The sequence below is a fragment of the Pangasianodon hypophthalmus genome, chromosome 10 (genome assembly GCF_027358585.1).
Source record: "Pangasianodon hypophthalmus isolate fPanHyp1 chromosome 10, fPanHyp1.pri, whole genome shotgun sequence".
In the NCBI taxonomy this organism is placed as follows: domain Eukaryota; kingdom Metazoa; phylum Chordata; class Actinopteri; order Siluriformes; family Pangasiidae; genus Pangasianodon; species Pangasianodon hypophthalmus.
In genome coordinates this window covers 12,660,431-12,681,937 of record NC_069719.1, presented here as the reverse complement: position 1 = coordinate 12,681,937, position 21,507 = coordinate 12,660,431, and the positions used below count along the sequence as shown (strand labels likewise).

Below are 21,507 nucleotides of genomic sequence, written 5' to 3'. Positions count from 1 at the left end.
TGATGATGATTTGAGATTTTTTCTGGTTATTTTTCGGTTTACTATTATTATTATTCTGTACTTTTTATTTTTTCTGTTTATCAGGTGATGTTGAAGTACAAGGATAAGAAGTGGTATCAGCTCTGATGGCCATCAGTCAGGGGGTCCTTTGTCTCGGGGATGCACATCCATCCCCACTCTTCTCCCTCTCTTCATCCTCTTCCTTTCTCTCTCAAAAGTAAAGGTTGTGTCTGCCATTCTCAAGCTCAACGCCACAGTGTTTCCTCAGTCATCTGATACAGGTTGAGCTGAGGGGCTGAACAGAGAGTGAGAATGGAAGAAGCTGGAGGGGGGAAAGGAATGCCAGCAAAAAAACTTTCCATTTCTCTAGATGGAACGTGAGAGGTTGAGCACTCTTTCCTGTCACAAAGATGCTCCTTTCTGTTACAGGATAGAGGACTCAGCATGAGTTCTGGCCATGTAACTTGCTCTCATCATCATCTGTGCTGTCATTTTGTCACTGCCATTCTAATCATAAAAAAAACAAACAAACAAACAAACAAAAAAAAAAACAGAAAAAGATTGTGATTATTTCTATAAATGAATGGGGCGAGAGTAGTTGAACGCTGAGCACAGTAAATGTTATGCCCATAGCATTGCCTGGTGTAATGCCTTCTGATTACATGGATCTAAACAAATAGCATGTCTAGTGATTTAGGAACCTAGCATTTTACTACTTTTTGTTTTTCTTTTCTTTTCACATGGACTGAAGGCTAGACGTGTGATGAAGTGTCATTAATTCCATCTCTAAAGGGCTGGTAATGTGCTGTAACAACCATATAGCATGTGATAATTTCTGCCAGATCATAGACTGGCCAGTGCAAAGTAGAATCATGCCAGTCTTTCATTTCAGTCCTTTTTCATAAAGGACATGTTGGTTTACACTGATCATATTCTTAGAAATCCATGAAAAGCTTTTGGTTTAGACATACAACAGTGTACATCCAAACAAATATTAGGGTAAATGAACTGAGCATGATCTAATCATCTGCTGAATATATGTAGTTTATGAGCGGTTGCATATCATACACTGGAGAACTATATTCTGGAGCATGTGTACTATTTTTGTCCTTGTGGCGAAACTTGATGAAGACTTGACAAAAGTGTGAGGCATGACTTACAGTATGTGCCTTGTGATGACTGATGTAGTAGATTTCCTCACTAACTGGTGGAAACTCAAGAATGTTCTGTGGATACTTTGTGGAGTCTTGCTCCTCCTCCCATTTTTCCCATGATGCTTCAGCTTCTCTGCTATGTGACCCCTAAGGAGACCCCTTAGAGCAGCTCTGCAGTGAAACTGCTATACAGGCCTGGTTCCATTCAGCAGTCCTCAGGTGGAGGAAAGATATATTTCTCTTCTATTCATCTCCATTTTCTCCCCAAAGTAACTTGATAAATGCATGAGTTTCATCCAGCTCAGAGAACCGACTACAGCCATCTTTGTGTTTGCTGCAGAGGAAGTGACCGAGCACCACTAAGCAACTCCATGCTGTTGGTCAGCATTTCCCCAATCTGTACCTGAGAGGGGTTTCTCTTTTGCCTTTGCTTATCATGCAAATATGCTAACCTCGACCTATGTGTATATCTGTGAGTCTTTGTGAACATACATATATGCAGGAATATGTGTGTGCTCACATACGGTTATAGAAATGCCATAGCACCTGATTATTTTCAATTCTAAGTTGAGACCTTTTTTTGTTATGTACGTGCTGAGTCTTTTTTCTTTAGTTCGGTTTGTGAGGTGCAAGAAATTGCTGCTACTTGTTTATTTAGGAGCATTTTTTTGTTCTCTATTTACCAATGAAGGATGATGCTTTTCTGTTCTTTTTCCAAATTGCTGCCAAATGTTGTAAATAGTTGGGCATTTGAAGACAAATTTGAGAGTGCTAGCACAAAGCAACTGGGGATGGCTGCCATGTTCTTGTCTGACACCAAAGAGTTGTTTAGCTAGTATCTGATTGTCCAAACTGAGAGGGTCTGACCTGCTGTGATGCTTGTTATAGAGGATCTGAGAGAATGGTGTCATGACCTCCCTAGAAATACAGTGAGCCACTCCTTTGCTTGCCATTACATTTGTGTAAATACCTACCAAAACGGAGAATTTTCAGCGTTGAGCGAACTGAAAATGAATTATGCTACTGTGCTTCATATTCTTTTTTTTTTTTTTTTTTTTTTTTTGTATAAGCAGTTGTGTGGTTTTGCACTATATGTTTTCTATTATAATGACATGAAGGTCATTTTATTGATATTTTTGTAGTTTGTATTGTAACTATTTTTTGGCATTTGTTTCTTTTAGAAGGACCAAAACACGAGTAAGCAAGATGCTGAGATGTGTTAATGGCAAGCTTCAAGGAGTGTCTTTTACTCTCAGATCTGTCTTCATTGTCAGTTTAATGATATAATATATTTATATATTTGGAAAATATATATACTTTTAATTTCAGATATTTACAAATAAATACTTTTAGTATATTATTTAAAGAGAATGGTGCATTTTAAGATAATTGGTTGTATATATTCTCCCTGAATATCAAACACTTTTGAAAGTGAGCCAACTGCTTGATGATCTGTAGATGGAGGAGCTGCTTCAGCCTCGAAGCTCTGTGTGTCCGAGACTACTGGCCATTTCTGTATACTGTGTGTCCTACAAGTTTTCTTGCACAAAAAAAAGGCAGCATGATACTTAGTGTTTACAAATTTGAAACATTCATAATGTATACCCTTTAGAGAAGATGTCTAATTTCTGAATCATGTTAGACAAGAGCAGATCCCATGTATCTTTTGTTTCTCAGTCAGGCATGGAGGAACATATTTAATGTGTGTTGTTACATTTTGAATTGTTCAGCGTGAGCATACTCAGCCAGTACAGTACTCCCTAAAGCCCATGCTCTTCTGTTTTCTGGGGAGAGGGTCTGTTTTCTTAATTGCCATGTTTGAAAGTTTCTGTGGGGTGCAGTTTTCCTCATTATAGCCAAGTTATTGTACAGTTTTATTAAGCAAAATTTCACATGGATGTTTGTCTTAATATGCTGCCACCTACAGTCTAGGAAAGATGTTGATTATACATAACTGTGGATTGGAAAATAAATGTAAATCAAACATTTGTTGCTGATTCTTTTGTCTTGAAGAATTCATGTGTACTTCAGTGAAACAGCCTTTTACAGGTGTTGGCCACAAGGTGCCATCATTGCCCACTATGCTAGAGTACAGTTGAAACAAATGGTTGTTGTTTTGTATGGCACCATAATCTGGACTTTCGAATTTAAATTCTAAATAATTCACACAGGAAAAAAAAAACAAAGCCAGAAAACAAGAAAATCAAACTGCCTCAGTCTCCTCAGCTTTTAGGTTGACCCATACACATTTACACACTCTAAAGCATAGTTCTCATGATAACCGAGTGTGTTCTAACTTTTGTATACAAAATTTCAAGAGTATAACTCTCTCGTAAGGCCAAGGTACAGAAATTATTAGGCATGGGTTTCCACCCCGTTCCCACTCTCAAACATGATTTCAAGATGAAATCCAATATGACAACTAATCCTTTCTGAGCATCACGTTTTACGTATATTCATTTTCCAGTTATTCATGTTTCTAATGAAAGCCTGCATAGATACATTAACATTTGTAATTGTGTTCTCTGAACAGGATCCTTCTTGGGTGTTGAAAATTCAGCAATGAAAATCTTTAAAGAAAGTTCCGTGGAGCAGTTACTAATTTTTTTTTTTAAAACCTCTGGCAACTGTGAGGCAAAGTGTAGCTGCAAAGGAAACATAAGCTATAGTCCATTTTGAAGAGATGAAGCCCACATAGGGGACTTCGAAGGGGGCTTTTTAAAGAGCCATTTGAAGTAATTTTTTTCATCACCCAGTGTTTCAGCTATGGGAGAAACAACAAGTTTCTTAGAAAAGATTATGTTTCTTATTTTCTATTTCTCAGAAAACATATACTTCTTGCACCTGAGGTCTCTGAGACCCAGTAGCTGTGAGCCGGCAATGCTCTTATCACAGTGAGGTATTCACATCCCTTCTGCGTCACTTGTATGGGGTTAAAACATGCTGAGATGTCTATCACCAACCAGAAAACTGCAGTATTTCGCAAAAAGTTTCTTAACCATAGGTTCAAAATTGGCGTATCCCAAAACTACAAGCCTGATCAGCAAGCCTCTGAGGACAGTGCCAGTGGGATGTCAGCCGGATGACTGTTCTGCTGCATAGTATCCACATCAACTGGCCAAGGGTCCAAAACCCTGCTGATGAGAAAATGGACGTGTATGACGGCAAACTCTTGGGCCCTGCCTCTGGGCCTACAAAATATATCCCGCCTGTCCTCCCTACATATGCCAAGCACATGAATCATCACTGAGGTTAGACCCACTTTACCTGTAGCACAGCCTTTCTGGCCTGAAGGTCAAAGGCATGTCAGCCCATGGCATGGAGGACTGGCACTGGCAGGCCCAAGCTCAACCCTCAGCCAGCAGCCTGGCTTGTTGCTCAAGCCTTGAGGTAAGATGTCTTTTGCCGTGGCCAAGAAACCCCTAAACTCCACCCCCTCTCACCCCCAGAAAAAGAGTGATGGTGGCCTCAGGAGTTTCTTAGTGGCCAGCCAATTCTACACAAGTTTGAGTTTTTTTCCCTCCTGCCAAAAAAGAGAAAAATCTCAGTCAGTGAGGACAGCCCCGTCCCTGCCACGAGTGCCTTCCCTTTGTTCACTGGACCAACAGCACTCTTCCCCATGCTGTCCAAAAAAAAAAAATCACCCCCTAAACGCACAAAACACACAATGTTTTTTAATGTGAAAAATCAGCTCCTGGAGCATCTCAGTGTTTCACAACTGGCTTCACCGCTAGATGGCTGTCACTTACCATCTATGAATGAGACTGCTCTGCCTGTAATTAGCAGCCTCCACCAGCATGCAGCACCAGCTGGACAGCTTTCAGACCACATATATGCTTAGCAAACTACATCAGCTCCCAAGTGGGTGGTCAGAACAATAACAAGGGACAATAAAAATTCTGTATGCTATGAAACCTCTGTGTTTCTAAGGAATCTTTTTTTCTAAACCCGTTTTTCTAAAGGAGGAAAATTACTTTCTCCTAGAAGAAGGTGCAATATTGGGAAGTTTCCCCAGATCAAAGTCAACAAGGCTTCTATACCTGATATTTCCTTGTTACCAAGAAAGATAGTTTACTACATCCCATCTTGGATCTCAGAGTGTTGAACAGACATTTAAAGAAATACAATTTCAAAATTTTATTATATATAGCAATCTATAACGGCTGATCAACCAAAATGATTGGTCCCAGGTATACTGAATACAGGCATGGACCTGCTGTCAAGGGGGAAATCCATTATAGAGGGAGGGTCATCTTCACCCCTTGGTAGTAGAAATGTATGGAAGAAATATGGGCAGCATAAATGCCCCCTGCACTAGCCCACCCATGACCCATGAGCTATGCTTTTCCCCCACTTTGCCTGTTCCCCTGGATAGGCTCTGGATCCACTGTAATACTGACCAGGATAAAGTGGTTACTGAAGACAGATGAATGAATGAATGAATAAATATTTACATGTACTGTAGTTGCATTAGCTATTTCTTTTCTACTGGTTTGATATTGCACTTGTTAATTCATTACATTCTAATCAGAAACATAGCACATGCATAGAACATTTATTGTCTGCATTTAAAAAAAAAAACAGCTTTCCTATTTAAACTAGCAGAATATTAATATAATTAATCTAGAATATACCAAACGCCTACTCTCCAACCTGTGCCAACCTGTGAACAACTAAAAAACACAGCCCGCTACAGCAGTGGTAAAGCAGCCTAATTTCACATAAAAACGAGGATCTGGCAATCTGAACAGCTTGTAAAGCTGATGTGTTGTGCACATTTCTGCTGTGGCTGGTCAGAGTAACCTGGGCTTTAGGGAGAAGCTTGCCTGCTTGTTCATGCCATTCAGAGACTGCTGCTGAGATAAATAATTAAGCATCATTAGGCTTGATATTTTGATTGTGGGCTATAGTGTTAATTGCGGCAGTTTTTGCAAAACGTCAAATGTAAAAAAAAATAGAAAAAAATATGTATAAACAAATAAAGTAAGTTCACATTTGCAGTAATGCTATGGTGCAGGGACAGTGTGTAATGAGCAACTACTGCATAACGATCATCTGAGAATATTAGACTTCTACATTATATCATTATGTCATATAGCTGGCTAGCATAAACAACTTGGCTATCAAGCTAGCTATCCATCTATCCATTCTCTGTACCACTTATCCTACACAGGGTCACAGGGTAGCCTGGAGCCTATCCCAGGGGACTCGGGGCACAAGGCGGGGGACACCCTGGATGGGGTGCCAGCCTATCACAGGGTACAATCACACACACACACACACACACACACACATTCAAACACTACGGACAGTTTGGAAATGCCAATCAGTCTGCAACGCTTGTCTTTGGACTGGGGAGGAAACCTGAGTACCCGGAGGAAACCCCCGAAGCATGGGGAGAACATGCAAACTCCATGCACACAGGGCTGATGCAGGGTTCAAACCCCCATCCCCCTAATCACCTTTGATGAAGGTAATCTAAACACCTACAGAACACTTACTTGCAGCTAAAAGTTAAGTAATCTGCTCTAGTTTATACACAGTACTGTGCAAAAGTCTTAGGCACATGCAAAGAAATGCTGTAGAGCAAAGATGCCTTCAAAAATAATGAAACTAAATGTTTCTACATTTTAAAAAATACTATAAAGGGCAGTAAACAGTAATAAATGAAACAAAGTCAATATTTGGTGTGATGATCCTTCGCTTTAAAAAGAAAATAGTAGTCTCAGGTACAATGTGTGCAGTTTTATAAGGAAATGAGCTGTGAGTGTTACTGAGCATCTTGCAGAAGCAGCCACAGATCTTCTGGAGACTTTGACTGTCACATTCGCTTCTTATTTCTCCAGCAAAACCCAGCAGCCTTCATTATGTTTTTTGTCTGAAAAGTGTCTCTTATGTAATATGCTGCTTTCTTTACTGACATACAAACATTTTTCTTTTAATTTTGTGCTGGAAAACTAATGTTTGGAAATCTAAAATGTTTTTGTACTGAATCAATAATGTAGAAGTCATAAAATAAACATCTATAACAAAGTTTGTACTAAAAAAAAAAATAGGGTGCCTAAGACTTTTGAACAGTACTCTGTGTGTATATATATATATATATATATATATATATATATATATATATATATATATATATATATATACACATATATATATACACACATATATATATATATATATATATATAAATTACAGCAGATCTTTTATGCAAAATACACAATTTGTGTAATTAACAAAACCTCATACAGACGCCCTGTGTGAGTTTTCCCAGCTCTGAGGTTGGTCAGTGTGGGATCTGGCTGTTTGTGTGCTAACAGATGGTTAAAAAGCCAGTAAGACTGAACCCCTCGGCGAGCTGCATTCCCTCGCGTGGCCGCTAAGCGGCGCTGTGGAGTAAAACGCAGCCACAGATGCAGACTCGCTTCAGTTCAGCTGCAGGCTGATAATCAGACAGAAACGGACACAGCAAGTTCAGTTGACGCGAAGAGGCAGGCAGAGCTACTTTCCGTCTGTTTGTGGCTTTGTGTTAGAGACTCGACACTCGAGAGAGGAGCTGCTGGGGCTGTTTCTGTTAGAATCAGAAACACTGAAGAGCCTGAAGACTTGCATGATGATTAAAACAGTTATCAGTGGCTGATTGAGTGCAAGCTCGGAGATTCCCTGACACTTCGGATACGCCAGCGCTGAGTACTGAATGCTGAATACTGAATGCTGAATACTGAATGCTGAATACTGAGATTTGTTTGACACTTTTGCCAAGGTAAATCCTCAGCAATGGCCAATGTCACCAGGTTGTGTTTACCATAAAATACCAACAGCGTTTTCAGCTTTACCTGCACTTTACCTGAAGTTTGCAGCTAAACTTTGGTCTTGCTTTTGTAGCCTGATTGTTTAAAGAAACTGTGTTCCTCCTCTTGGCATGACTGAGAAACACAACAAGCTGGCATTCCCAGTGGCTCTGTTCTGGAAACTCCACTTCCCACAAAGGACGAGGAGGATAATGCAGCCAGCACAGCAGCTCCTCTAACTGGATTTGATTTAGGAGGAAGATTTTGCAGGAAGAATGATGAGCAGTGGTCCTGCTATAGTCTACGAGTGGCTGAAAACCCTGCAGCTCTCCCAGTATGTCGAGTCTTTCGTGGATAACGGCTACGACGACCTGGAGGTGTGTAAGCAGATCGGAGAGCCAGACCTGGACGCCATCGGTGTGTTTCCCCCTCATCACAGACTCAAAGTTCTCCGAGCAGTGCAGAGACTCAGAGAGGAGGACAAGAAGCTGGCCCCAGGTCTTTACTTCACCTTAGAGCCCCTTCCTGATGTCTCCAGTGTCTATGACACTGCTAAAGCCAGTGGGTCCCACTGGGACAGAGAAGGACCTGAGCTGTCCAATAACAATAATCTAGTGCTCGGAGATCCTCCAGATCCAGTGACTTACCCCAGACTCAAGCTGAAGATCCTGATCCGAGATAAGCTGATCAAGGATGGGATAGACCTGAGTAAGCCGCCTTACTCATTTAAGGTGTGTACAAGCTTGCACCACACCATGGCTGCTTTAATAGCATGTACCTAATTCTTTCACCCGACTGATAAAGCCTACCTGATAGTGTTTGTTACACTCCGTCTCATTTATGTGGAAACTTTTCTTTTTTGTAGTATATAATTCTCAAGCCTTTGTACATCTTCTGTAGTTCATGACATTGCTAACACTATCACTATAACACTATGGGTGGGGCTATGAGTTACCAAGAAAGGTATTAAAACTTTAAAAAAAAAAAAAAAAAATCCCACACCACTTTATGACCAGTGTACAGGAGGTCAGATTTCGGCTGTATAGAGAGCTTCGCTTACTATCACCATTATCCAGGCTGGAACATGGTGTGCATGGTGGTGTTTCCCAAACTGATCCTCCGAGCTCCTGAGATGGTCCAAATGTTTCCCGCTTCTCATATCCGACCATTCCTGTATATCGCAGTGTTCCTGATTGCTTAGTTTAGGTGTGTATGGAGCTGCACAGAGGAAGAAATGTGGTCCCTGAGGACCAGTTTTGGAAAACACTGTTGTACAGTAATCACACACTTCTACACAGACCTGAGACACAAACACAGATGGTCTAGTGATAGGCCTTAGATATCAGACTGTCTAAATTCAGCCCATCATTCATTAATAAACTCTGGGGTTTTGGGAGGCAACATTGTCTTGTCTTTAATCAATAATCGGAGGACACAGACAATCTATTACGCACATTTAATACTGACATTAGAGAGATTTACAATACAATGATCACAATGAAATATGCCTACTTAATGAAAGCTGACTGGGTTATGGTATTTATTTTGTTTATATGCAGAGATGGTTTAGTTGGCAGTCTGATATATTTAACCTGGCAACTATGCTGGCTGGTTATTGACTAATATATCTGTGCAAAGTATATCGTAAATGTATTGAATCAAATGTATATTTGGTAGTATGCTATATTAAGGTGTCTGGATGAGTTAGCCCAAAGATATTACATATCTCTTATTAATATTAGCTGAAGGTCGATGAAGAGCAGGCAGATATCACACTATTGCTCTTGTAACACAGAGTAAGGACTCCATAGCAAGTTGCATTCAAACTCACTGTTAGTGAGTGAGCTAAATAAACCATTGCCACTGAAATTCAGGATATCAACCTGTGGCAGCGTGGGACCTCAGTGAGAGCTTGTCGTGCTACAGAACGGAGCTTTCAATGGGCTTGTCCCATGCTTTTGTTCCCAGGCTGGGCTGAGCTTCTGCTCCGTTTCTTATCAGCGCATTTATCAGAGTGGCTGGTCTCTGGTGACAGATGGCTGTAAATGGCTTTATTGGGGTCTGAGCATTACCCCAGAGAGCCATTTAAAGTTCACATTGAATGCCAAAGACACCCAGATCTCAGCAGTCCTCGTTATTTGTCACATTTGGCCATGTTTGCAGTGTGCTTTCCGCTTTTTCGATCTCCTCCTATTTTGATTGCTTATGTTGTTGAAGACTATACAAAAAGCAGTCACAGAGATGTCTTATCTAAAGCTATTTTACTTTGCTGAGATTTGTTGACAGATGAATGTATTTAGAAGGTTGAAATAGCAGAATAAGGAGTTCCTCTGGCTGTTTTTTTGTTTTTCTGGATTAAGCTTGGCAGCAGGACTGAAACTAAAAGCTGTTCTGTGCTTTGTCTGTATTCTTCTGTCTTTGTTGGGGACAGTAGGAAATGGGTGAAACCTACATTAATCATAAGCAGATGGAAGTTCTTATTGATGTGTTTGACTACAGATCTCCACAGCTATGTGTCCTCCTGTCATAAAACCGAAGTGCGTCACACTTCAGTAATCTTTTGTCTTCTACCTAAGGACCCAGCGTGTAACAGGAGGGCGGGAGCTGCAGATTAAATTAATTAAAACCACGTTTTCCTGATTAAGGAGAAGAAATATCTAAATAATACCCTTCACACACTATTACCATTTTGTCAAGCATTTGATTAAAGCCATATTTGGACATTATTGTAAGTTTGTGTTTGTGCTTTCTTTGTTTTCACTGTTCCGTATAAATCCAGCTGTGTGTCAGCATTTTAGGACTCGTATTGAACTCTTCTCAGGAATCACCCACACACTGGGTCGGCTCAGTTTTGAGACCAGGACGTGAGACAGAGAAACAGATGCTTAATCAGCTGTTTAGATGTATTGTTTGGAGTTTGTAGGATTGTGAGCATTTAAAATGTGTGAGCTCTATTGCTATTATATTATATTACTTTATTAACCCTGTTCAGGGTGCCCCCCGCCTTGTGTCCCGAGTCTCCTGGGATAGGCTTCAGGCTCCCCCATGACCCTGTGTAGGATAAGCGGTATGGAAAATGGATGGATGGATAGATATTGCTTTATGTTGCATCTGTGACCCATTTTCATTTTTCTATGCATTTAATGCAATATATTAATTAATGTCTCTTAACAGAATATATTTTTGTTATGCCTCTGCTACTGAGTGGTGGGTTGTCCATCAGAGATTCTCAGTAGCGCGATATCTCAGGAACGAGTGGTTGAATGCGTGTAGGATTTATGTGGAATTATCACTGTAACCAACAGATGGATTGGTTAGATTTTGGAATTGATCCAAACGTGATCAAGGCCACAGCAAATTTCTGAAATAGTTTTTCTTCAATAGCTTCCTTCCTGTTTGAAGCATATTTTAAGGGTATTTCAGGCATAGAAAGTTGTAACAAGAAGGCTTACTGGTGGCGGAGGCGTCCCCGGTGACACCACTGGCATTGAGCTCTACTTGTTATTTATATCAGGAAAAAAAAACTACATGGTTCCTATGTTTCGTTTTAGACACATTCAAAAAAAAGGCATATTTAGGTCATGCATAAAGGTGATATACAGGAAGAAGTGTAACTGCATGTGATGGAGCGATGGAGTCCTCTATCTAGTAGGGCCACAGAGTGTAAATTCAGTAATGATAGTAATATTGAGAGTATTATGCAGTCTAACACAGCTTTTATGTCGACTGTGGTTCGAAATGTCCCTCTGTTTATTCTCACTAGCCCTAATAATAATGTATTTGTTTTATTTGTAAGCTGTGGGTTGCTGTTTAGCATGTTCAGCAAACAGTGATTTTGGAGCCGTCTGCAACAAAGCAACAGATAGACTGCACTAAATCATAGTGTGTACTGCAGTGATGTTGCTTTTTTGCAGCTTTTTTTTTTTTACCTGTGCTTTCGCACTTTGTGCAAGGCTCTTCTCCAATGGATTTTTGTTTCCTTAGTATCAAAAAGGGGGAGCTCCTGTTTTTCTTGCTTAGCTACTGAACCATCACTGTTCTAAACAACACCTTACAGATTTGTCTCTTGTAATGTGATATGGAAAAAAAGACAGGAGGCTCCTCTGTAAAGTTCCAGACTTACTGCTGAGAGAGTCCAGGCTCGCTGCTGTGTAATCTTCAGAAAAGTTTCAGACTTGACAAAACTGCTAAGTGTTGGAAAAACTGCACTTTGTGACCCACATCTGACCTTTTATTTTATTCGAACTGAGGGAGTTGATTTGTATTAGTCTGGAACATTTCATAATTTGAGTTAGTCAGGCTTTTTTTTTTTTTTTTAGGAAAAAGGCTTACATGGATTATTGAAAGGACAAACCTCTTTGGTCTAGCATGGTGCCTTGTTTGTTGTTAAATCTGAATGAATTTGTTCCCCTGTCAGCTTGAGCCAAAAGCTCAGTAAGGAAGATGAAGAATAGGCTAATCATTTCTCTAAGCTGCTCATTCATGCACTTATCCGATCAGCCAATCATGTGGCAGCAGCGTAATGCATAAATCGTGCAGATACAGGTGGCCATTATAGTGTCAGATTCCTGTTCTGGTCTTCTGCTGTTGTAGTCCGTCCGCCTTAAGGTTCGGTGTCTTGTGCTTTTTGAGATGCCTTTCTGCTCACCACAGCTGTAAGAGTTGTTATTTGAGTTACTGTAGACTTCCTGTGCAAGCCAGTGTGGCCATTCTCCTCTGACCATTCTCATTAATAAGGCCTTTTCACCCAAAGAACTGACACTCACTGGATGTTTTTATGCCACTAGTGGTGGAGGTATTATATTTCAGGTTGTCCGTCAGTCCGAGATTCTCTTTAGCACAATATCTCAAATTGAGTAGTTGAATGTTTGTAGGATTTAGGTGGAATTATCACTGTAACCAGCAGATGAACCAATTTTGGAATTGATCCAAACAGGGTCAAGGTCACAGCAAGGTTAAATCTGGAAACAGTTTTTGTTGAGTAGCTTCTTTCCTATTTGAAGTATATTTTAAGGGTATTTGAGGCATAAACATTAGTAACAAGAAGGACTAGACCTGTGATGGAGGGATCCTAGTCGACACCATGGCATCGAGTTCTACTAGTTTGATTTTCACACAATTCTGTGTAAATTCTAAAGACTGTTGTTTGTAAAAAATTCCAGGAGATCAGCAGTTTCAGAAATACTCAAACCATCCTGTCTATTATCAACAATAATGCCATGGTCAAAGTCACTGAGATCAAATTTTTCCCCATTCTTGTGTTTGATGTGAACAATAACTGAAGCGCTTGATCTGTATCTGCATGTGCTGCTGCCACATGATTGGCTGACTGGATAATTGTATAGTACAGGTGTAGAGGTATTCCTAGACTGTACAAGTCTAGAGATATTCCTAGACTGTACAAGTGTAGAGATATTCCTAGTAATAGGTATTCCTAGACTGTACAGGTTTAGAGGTATTCCTAGTAAAGTGGCCGGTGGGTGTATATGAAGTCTATTTAAAACGTTTCCCCAGAACAGACGAAAGTTTGCGTAACAAAAGAACTTATGAGTTGATATCTATCTATAATGTGAGCTTTGCCAATGTGAAATGTAGGGAAACCATGCAGTTAAATAAATGAAACTATATTGTGTTAAATTCTCCTGGGATAATCTGCTAAGAAGTTGAACTGTGGGTCAGTGTGCACAGCTGGGTCTATGGTAATGCTGAATTAAGCGCCCTGCCTTTACTGCAACACAAAAGTTGTTACATGTCATTAATCATTATTAGTTTTATTACAGCAGCATTTCCCCAAAATAACTTTGCCATGATTTTCAGCATCAATAATAACAATGCTGTTAAAGCTACCAACACTCATACTGTTATTTCATACTCGTAATTGCTGTTGTACAATTGTAAAATGGCTAAAAGTCACACACTTAAATGCTTAGTATGTATGCAGTTAATTTGACTTTTCAGTTTAACGGTCATGCAAAGGGTGCATGTAGTCTACCTGTGTTTGCATAATTGCCAAATAAGGTTTTTGGTCATGACTGCTTGTCCTACCAGCCTGCAAGAACACACTGATGAAAGCGATCTGAAATTGTGTGAAGAATTTCACACAATCAGAAAATATTTGTTTGGTGTGTCTGTACTCTGATTGGTTATTTTGATCTGTGAAATGTGATGTTCATAGGATCGATACAGTAAAACATTATTGTATTCTTTTAAATTGTAGGCAGTGTAACCACTTTACAGTTGGAGGATTACCATCCTGTGGGTGTATTAAATTAATACCTCGTACTCCTGTTTGGCTCTGTTCGTCCACTGATTTTATTTTGTAGTGCTATGTTTTCAGTCATCTGTGTTTAATTCACAAACAAAGGTTTCCAAAGGGTTCTTTGAGTGGTTCATAGTTGTAATGAAATGAAACCTTTAGCTGTGCAGTTCTGTATAAAGCCTTTCATGGTTCCGTCAGAGAGACACACCAGAGAACGCCTTTAGTGTGCGTTACATAGTTTTACCTTTATATCCTGAGTGTACCCGTCCACTCCTGTGTAATTATGATAGTTAATCAGTACAATTAATTAAAAATCATCTTTTCAGTGGTATTACATTATGAAACCAAGGTAGTCATGTGTAGTTTGGTGTTTAAAAGGTTTGGACTGGTTTTTATTGCTTTGTGAGGGTTTGTGTGTAGACAGGATTTAAATCTCATTAATGCAGATGCTTTCAACAGGCAAACACAGCTGACAAGGCAACTGCTTGTGCCCTTGCTGAATGAGTGCGGATGCTTGTTAACACTTGGAGGGACACTAGGTCTGAGTGATCAGCTATAGAACTCTACAACTACAGAATAATCTCCTGAAACTCCAAACAGTGATGAACGAGGGCAGAGGTGTTTTAATGTAGTAATTGCAGGCTGTCTTGCTAAAAATGAGAGAGATCAGCAGAAAGTGACTGTATAGGACAATGGTGTGCATTCACTGTGCTATTTAAGACCATTTTGTTTTGACCTTTGAAAAATGATCTGTCGTACACTGTTATTTGTGGGATAACACAGCTTTCCCCTATGCAGCAAAGGAGTATGAGAGAAGAGTGTGAACACTAGTAATTATCTCCTTAGTCCTGACAGGTCTCTCCATCATGAAGTAAACACTGAGTCCAGGTTGGCCGACTGCCATGCAGGCCAGCGTTAGGACGTGGCCCAGATCAGCCAGCACAGACTCATCCCTGGAGGAATGCACTGTACAGCTCAGCTCATGCCAAATCCGGTCATAATGCTGAGGCTTGCTGTTCACTGCAGCTATTTACACTAACCAGTACTAAGACTCAGTTTCCTCTCTTCCTGCTCTAGGGTTCTAACAAGCTATGAATGCTGAAGCATATACAAAAACCTGTTGAAGTTTTTATTATGAGAAATGCTTTCTATAACAGCTAATCGGTCCAGTGAGGATTTGGTGCTTACGGGTTTTTCTTCCTCTTCTGCATTTTAATACTAATGCACTGTTAATTATGGTCTATAGGTATGGCAGAATTCCCAAAATTTTACAAAGGAAAGTTTTCAGGAATGACAACTTGATAATTAACTTTTGCAGGCTTGGCTACAACTCTGTATTCTATTTCATTGTTCACTGTCCCTAATAAATAAATAATTCCCTGCTTCCTTTTCTGTTTTTTTTAACGACATTTTTAACCAATTCCTTTTGGACATGACCAGACTCTCTGTTTTTCATTATTCTCTTTGTGGGAATCTGTAATCTTGGCCCAGATTTAAAACACTGATTGCACAACTTTATTTAGAACTGACAATTTTCCCAAAGTAATATGATATGATGGTACTTGTTTGGAAGCTCACTTTTCTCCAGCCACTGTGATTTTTGCACTTGACATTAGACACATGAGACATTGTGCGCTTTCAGTGGAGATGACAAGCCAGCACAATGCCCAAAATGCGCTTTTCCGCCGAATTCACATGTAAATATTTGCCTTTGTCGCATTGAGGCAAGGCTCTCTGGGGAAGTGTCTTGTCATACAAAACCCCTGATGTGACAAATTCCTGCTGCTGCCGCCAAAACAATAGACCACACTGTCATCTGCACAGTACCAGGCGCCTTTCTGGAGATTCCCATCCTGCGCCTCTCCTCCTCTGCCGTCAGGATGAGCTGCGGCAGCAGGCGGCTTCAGGCAGTGGGGGCTCGAGAAAAGCTCTAAAGGCTTTGCACAGCCTCAGCACCTCAAAGACGACAGCTGCCTCTGTGTGGTGAGATTGAAAGCTCTTTTCATACGGTTTCTTTAATGTCAGGATCGGCTTTCAGCAAGGCACTTTGTGCTGCACTAAAGTGAAACTTTTGCTCAGATCGCTTTCCAGATGTTCGGCACTTTTGTGTCAAATCACTTTATGACACCAGCCACCTTTGACAAACACAAAAGTCATTAGCACCACTGATTTATGATACTTTTTGCATTTGATCTAGAGGAAACACTTGAGTGTAATTGTAAAGCCAGTGGGAGTGGGAGTTCTCTTTAATGGATTAACCTTGCACTGGTGTGAAGGACGTGGCTGTAGACAGTTGAGATGTACGTTCTGATGCGCCGACTCATTTGCAGCCAGTTCCCTACTGGTGTGAAGGACAGGTAGGACCTGTTCTCTCGGATGCTCCTCTCTTACACGTTTCCAACCCTTAAGGGTAGTTGAGTTGGTCAGCTGCACCAGATCTGTGTTTTGTGTGTGTGTGTGTGTGTGTGTGTGTGTGTGTGTTCTTAATAGGGTGGGGAGGGGGTGTTCTCTCGCTCATCTTACCCACCTCGACAGCTTTAATTCTGCTGGTTAGACCATGTAACCATGACAACACAAATGCCTGGATCTGTCTGTATTATTGAGCCTGGGGGCTGGCAGAATGGGCTGCTGTTCTGCTGCACTCACTTTCACTGCAGATGCTGAGATTGTGTTTGGAGCTGTGGATTTAGGAGGAGTCTGCAGTCCAGGGACACTTTTTATTCAATTGTTTCTATCACCGCTATCCTCAGTGCATTGTAACTTGTTTTGGCTGGGTTGGTTTTAAACCTTTCAGATATTCCAAGCTCACAGTAAGCAGCTTTGTCTATACACCTCCTCTAATCAGTTTCTCTCCCAAAGCTCAGGCTGGGTAAATCCAGTGTGTCTGGCAGGCAGACAGTATCGTCTCACACCTCCACAGCACGGTAGCCCTTAAATCAGCCACCTGGCCTCTTTAATGTTGCACATCCCCACACCCCCTGCACGCAATAACGTCCACACCTCTCCACTCCATCCCATTAAAAGAGAAGCCTCATTCTCACATCCTCGTGTGATTTACTTGGCTATTGTCCAGTTGTGATGCTGGTGTCTGTCTTGTCATGAAGCATGGAAGTATGGAATTGTCTGTGCGCTTCAAGACTACTGTTTCAGTAAATTAAAGTAACTGTGGAGTATTAGTTTGAGAACATTTTATTATTGTTCAAAAATCACTGTTTGATCTGAAATGTGTACAAATTAAAAGCTGAAAAATGTTCATGTCCCAGGAGATGTATTGGAATACGACGTCTCCATGATGTTTAACATCCTACAGATGGGAGAAACGAGCCTGTTTGTTTTTTGGGACTCATTTCCAGCAAGTAAGAGGGGCAGTTTAGGGAGTTCAGGGCTTTGGAGATATTTACACTGCTTGTCCATTAAATGAAAAGGCCAAAGAGAGCTGTAGGGCTTGGAAGCTGCTGTCTGAAGGTTAAGATGAGCATCTGGGCCATGCAAAAGATTAATCTGGACATTAGGGTCTCAGAGCATGGTCTCTTTTGGACTGCTCATGCTCTTTTTTGGATAGGATGAGTCAGTCTTGAGGTAGATGTTATTTATTATGCCTTGTCAGGATCCTGAAATTTTACTTTTAATTGTGAAGCTTTTTTAAGCCAATCTGGTGGGCTTTTTTTTTTTTTATTTGATATATTGAGTCAGAATATATGCTTTGTATACATGGTCTTGATTGTTATGGACTGATGTGCATGTACAGCATTCTTGAGAGCAATCATATGAGAGCAGTTCTTTGTGTTTAAGACTTTGTGTGTTGAGACTGAATTAAATCTCCAGAAAGACAGCAGGCTCTTGCATAAATATACATGATAAAAGGCTTAAATGAATGCTCAGTATAGCTGTAATGCCCACAAGGCTTTCAGAGGTGGCCAAAATATAGCAAAAAATGTTCTGCAAGTCTTCTACACTGTCATTGTTGGGCATTTCTAATTGTCTTCTTTCACTAGTTCTCTCTGCATTGTCTAAGACTAAGCACATCCTGTAGCCTGTCTGCCTTGCAACAATGTTCAAACAGGTCCTGGAGTTTAGACACTGTGCGATGAATTTCAATCAGCTGGGAAGAATAGCTGGGCTCGTTGCCCCATCGCAGCCACATGCAAGTCGCAGAGCTCCTAATTGAACGTCAAAGACTTGAAAAGGAATGCAGTCCCATGCTTTACTCTTCAAGGGCCTGAAAGCACTACAGAGGGATGTAATTTGTGTTGCTACAGGGTGCGAGTGGGCCAAAGCTTGTGCAGTAAATATGTCGTTGAATGTGACAAAAGAAGGGAAACGGTGTTGTGCATCTCCAAGAGCGCATGAATGGTGTGTGTGTGTGTACATGTGTGTGTGTGTGTGTGTGGGCATGGGCATGTTTTTATATATTGGTGGGGACCAGATATCCCCACAAAGATACTAATATCTGATAGTTTTGACATCGTGAGGACATTTGGCTGGCGCCTATGAAGAAAACTGTGTTTTAATAACTGAAAGCTGCAGCTTTTATTTAAAAAAAATACTAAACTAAAAGGTTTCATTTTAATTACTGAGGTTATGGTTAGGTTTAGATTTAGGTGTAGGCATAGCATTAATTAGCTGCATTAATAATTATGTCAATGGAAGGTCCTCACAAGGATAGTAAGACGTGTGAGTATGTGTGTGTTTGTGTGTGTGTGTGTGTGCGTGTGTGTGTGTGTTAATGGTCTGGCTTGATGCGGTTCACTGAATGTCAAGTACCTGCTTCTTTGCGTTCCTGTCATTCAGGCTCTCGTCTCCCACGCTGTAGCCATGCCCTCACCACCTGTCAGTCCTGCAGCTCCTCAACATGGCCTCCAAACTCCCCCATCCCGCATGTACGGGTCAGAGAAAGGCCTCGCTGCTGCCGATTGGCGATGCTATTCTAGCCATTAGTCATGGTCTTTAGCTCAGTTTCTGGGCGAAGCTATTTTTATTTGTGTGTTAGATGAACCATAACAGCAGAATTAGACTTCCAACAGAGTAGATATGCTACAGGAGTTAGGGCACATTAATGTGGGTTAAATACTATTAGGCTTGTGGATTTAGCTCTTACTTTTATGGACTGAATATATTTATTGTGTTTTCTATATGCAGCATATCTCTATGGAGCATAATGGTCAGAAAACTTACAACATACAGTATGTCACTGCTGTTTACTGTTCGTTTTAATGCTGTTGTTCCACTCCTGTTGTGGGGTCCAAAATCTAATATTTTACACTGATTTACACAAATAATCAGTGGTATTTTAAGAGCTGTAAATTTGTGGTGAATTGTGGACTTTTAGGATGCTAGCAGATGGCTCAAACTCATGCATAATTCAGAGGATTTATGGAATTTATGGAGTGTGTCATTTGCCAAGAGGCCCTTTTCAGACTGTTCTCCTCTATCTGAAACACATGTTTCATGTGACCGGAGGTGCTCTTGGCCTGCATTGCTTTTATGCCTATACCAGGGGTATAAAAGCAAAATTTGTAAAGGTCCAGTTACATAAATTCTGTGCTTAGAAGGGTCCAATTAAGCAGCTAACATAACTGAATGGCGATGACAGTTACCTTTTTATGCTTAAACATTAATGATCAACTTATGATTATAAAGATGACATTTATTTTATGGCTATAAATAAGACATTACGAAGTAGCTATGTTTTGTTTTGCAGTGGCGCTTCACGTTGACCAGCGCCATGGGCTCTGAAATAAAGGTGTATACATGACTGTTACTTTAATCCCACTCGAGCTGCTCTTAGTTATTTTTGCCTGCAATATTTTCTAATAAACTTTGTCGGTACTATTTCCCAACATATAAACAAATAAATAAGTTTATTTCTTTTCCAATTTTCTAAATAGTTTGTGAATTATAGTCAGCCAGTGTGTTATTGTCAGATTAGTCACTACCATTACCTAGTTGTTTTAACTAGCAAGTTACCTTCATCAGCTAGTGGTGAAAGGAGTGCATTTAGTGTGTTGCTTTGTGTTTCTGTATTTCTAGCTTTATCTTGGGTCAAAGCTGTAGGTCACCTTTGGAGTATGTATTTGACACTGATCTTTTTTCCTCTACTCTGTGTTTTAGCTAGCAAGCTAACATTACCTGGCTAATGGTTACCAGTGTACATAACACACTGGCTACAAATTATGATTAATTATTGTTTACACACAATAGCTATTATATTCCGAAAACATTTCAGTGCTGCTTTTGTTTAATCTTCATTTGCCTAGTACTTGATAACTGACAGTTGTGTTTACGTCCTCAGTTGAGAATACTTGGGATGCATCCCGAACCGTTCTAAAAAAATTGCTTCTCGTCAAATTTAATATGCACACTGTCATATTTAACCGTGCATGTTATTGTAAGATTGTCAACTACTCATAATTCTCTTCAGCACAAGCCCTTAAGCATGGCGCCTTTTAATCCTATATAAATTCGATTCGTCTGTAGTAGTCAATATGAGATTCCTTTATCCTTTGAATTGGTGCTGAATTGCTGTTATTGTGTTCTGCTGAGACCGATTCCCCTCGATCTCCAGTCCCCTGTGCTTTTCCTGTGCCGCTCTGAGCAGGAGTGAGAGTGTGGGGGCTGGGTGAGCTCTGCAGAAAAGGCAAACGGTATGTTCATGTGTCAGACAATAGGGGACACGACAGAATGTTAAATCAGAATTTTAATTCAGCATTCATTAATATGACCCACTGTTTCCTAGTTTTTAAGGAGACTTGACTTTATAAAGCTCAGTAATCATACTGAAATGGCTGGCCCACACTGTGCTTCAGTACAAAACCACTAGAGAGCTTTCCAGCAAGTAGTCGATTTCTGTTGTTTACAACCTGTACTCAATTGTTTCATGCATGGCCTTTTTCTCTCACCCAGTACACACCCACCCACCCACACACACACAAAATTCATTTGTGACAATTCAGAACATTGTTATGCGTATCATTATGTATATCTACATCTGGTTAAAAAAAAGGTTTTGTGTACATTTTATATATATGTACACACGCATGTGCAAAGAAATGCTGTAGAGCAAAGATGCCTTCAAAAATAATGAAATTAAATGTTTGTACATTAAGAAAATACTATAAAGTAAACAGTAATAAATGGAACAAAGTCATTATTTGATGTGCAGTTTTATAAGGAAATGAGCTGTAAGTGTTACTGAGCGTCTTGCAGAAGCAGCCACAGTTCTTCTGGAGACTTTGACTTTGCACTTGCTTCTTATTTTTGCAGCAAAACCCAGCAGCCTTCATTATTTTTTTTTTTTTTT

General features: G+C 40.3%; 2 protein-coding genes across 7 annotated transcripts in view; both read left to right on the top strand.

The window, feature by feature from the left end:
• The window catches only part of stxbp5b (syntaxin binding protein 5b (tomosyn)), a 33,548-nt gene extending 30,410 nt beyond the window's left edge, over window positions 1-3,138 (top strand). For all 6 annotated transcript variants that reach the window (XM_053237440.1, XM_026933997.3, XM_026933998.3 and 3 more), the window contains one exon: window positions 85-3,138. In XM_053237440.1, coding sequence (XP_053093415.1) covers window positions 85-126 — 42 coding nt within the window. In that variant the 3' untranslated portion in view covers window positions 127-3,138. The remainder of the gene's footprint in view (window positions 1-84) is intronic.
• Window positions 3,139-7,565: 4,427 nt separating this feature from the next.
• sash1b (SAM and SH3 domain containing 1b) overlaps window positions 7,566-21,507 on the top strand; it is a 63,030-nt gene continuing 49,088 nt past the window's right edge. Inside the window, exons 1-2 of the mRNA XM_026934004.3 lie at window positions 7,566-7,920; window positions 8,043-8,679. Of these exons, the coding sequence (XP_026789805.3) occupies window positions 8,224-8,679 (456 nt within the window). The 5' untranslated portion in view covers window positions 7,566-7,920; window positions 8,043-8,223. The remainder of the gene's footprint in view (window positions 7,921-8,042; window positions 8,680-21,507) is intronic.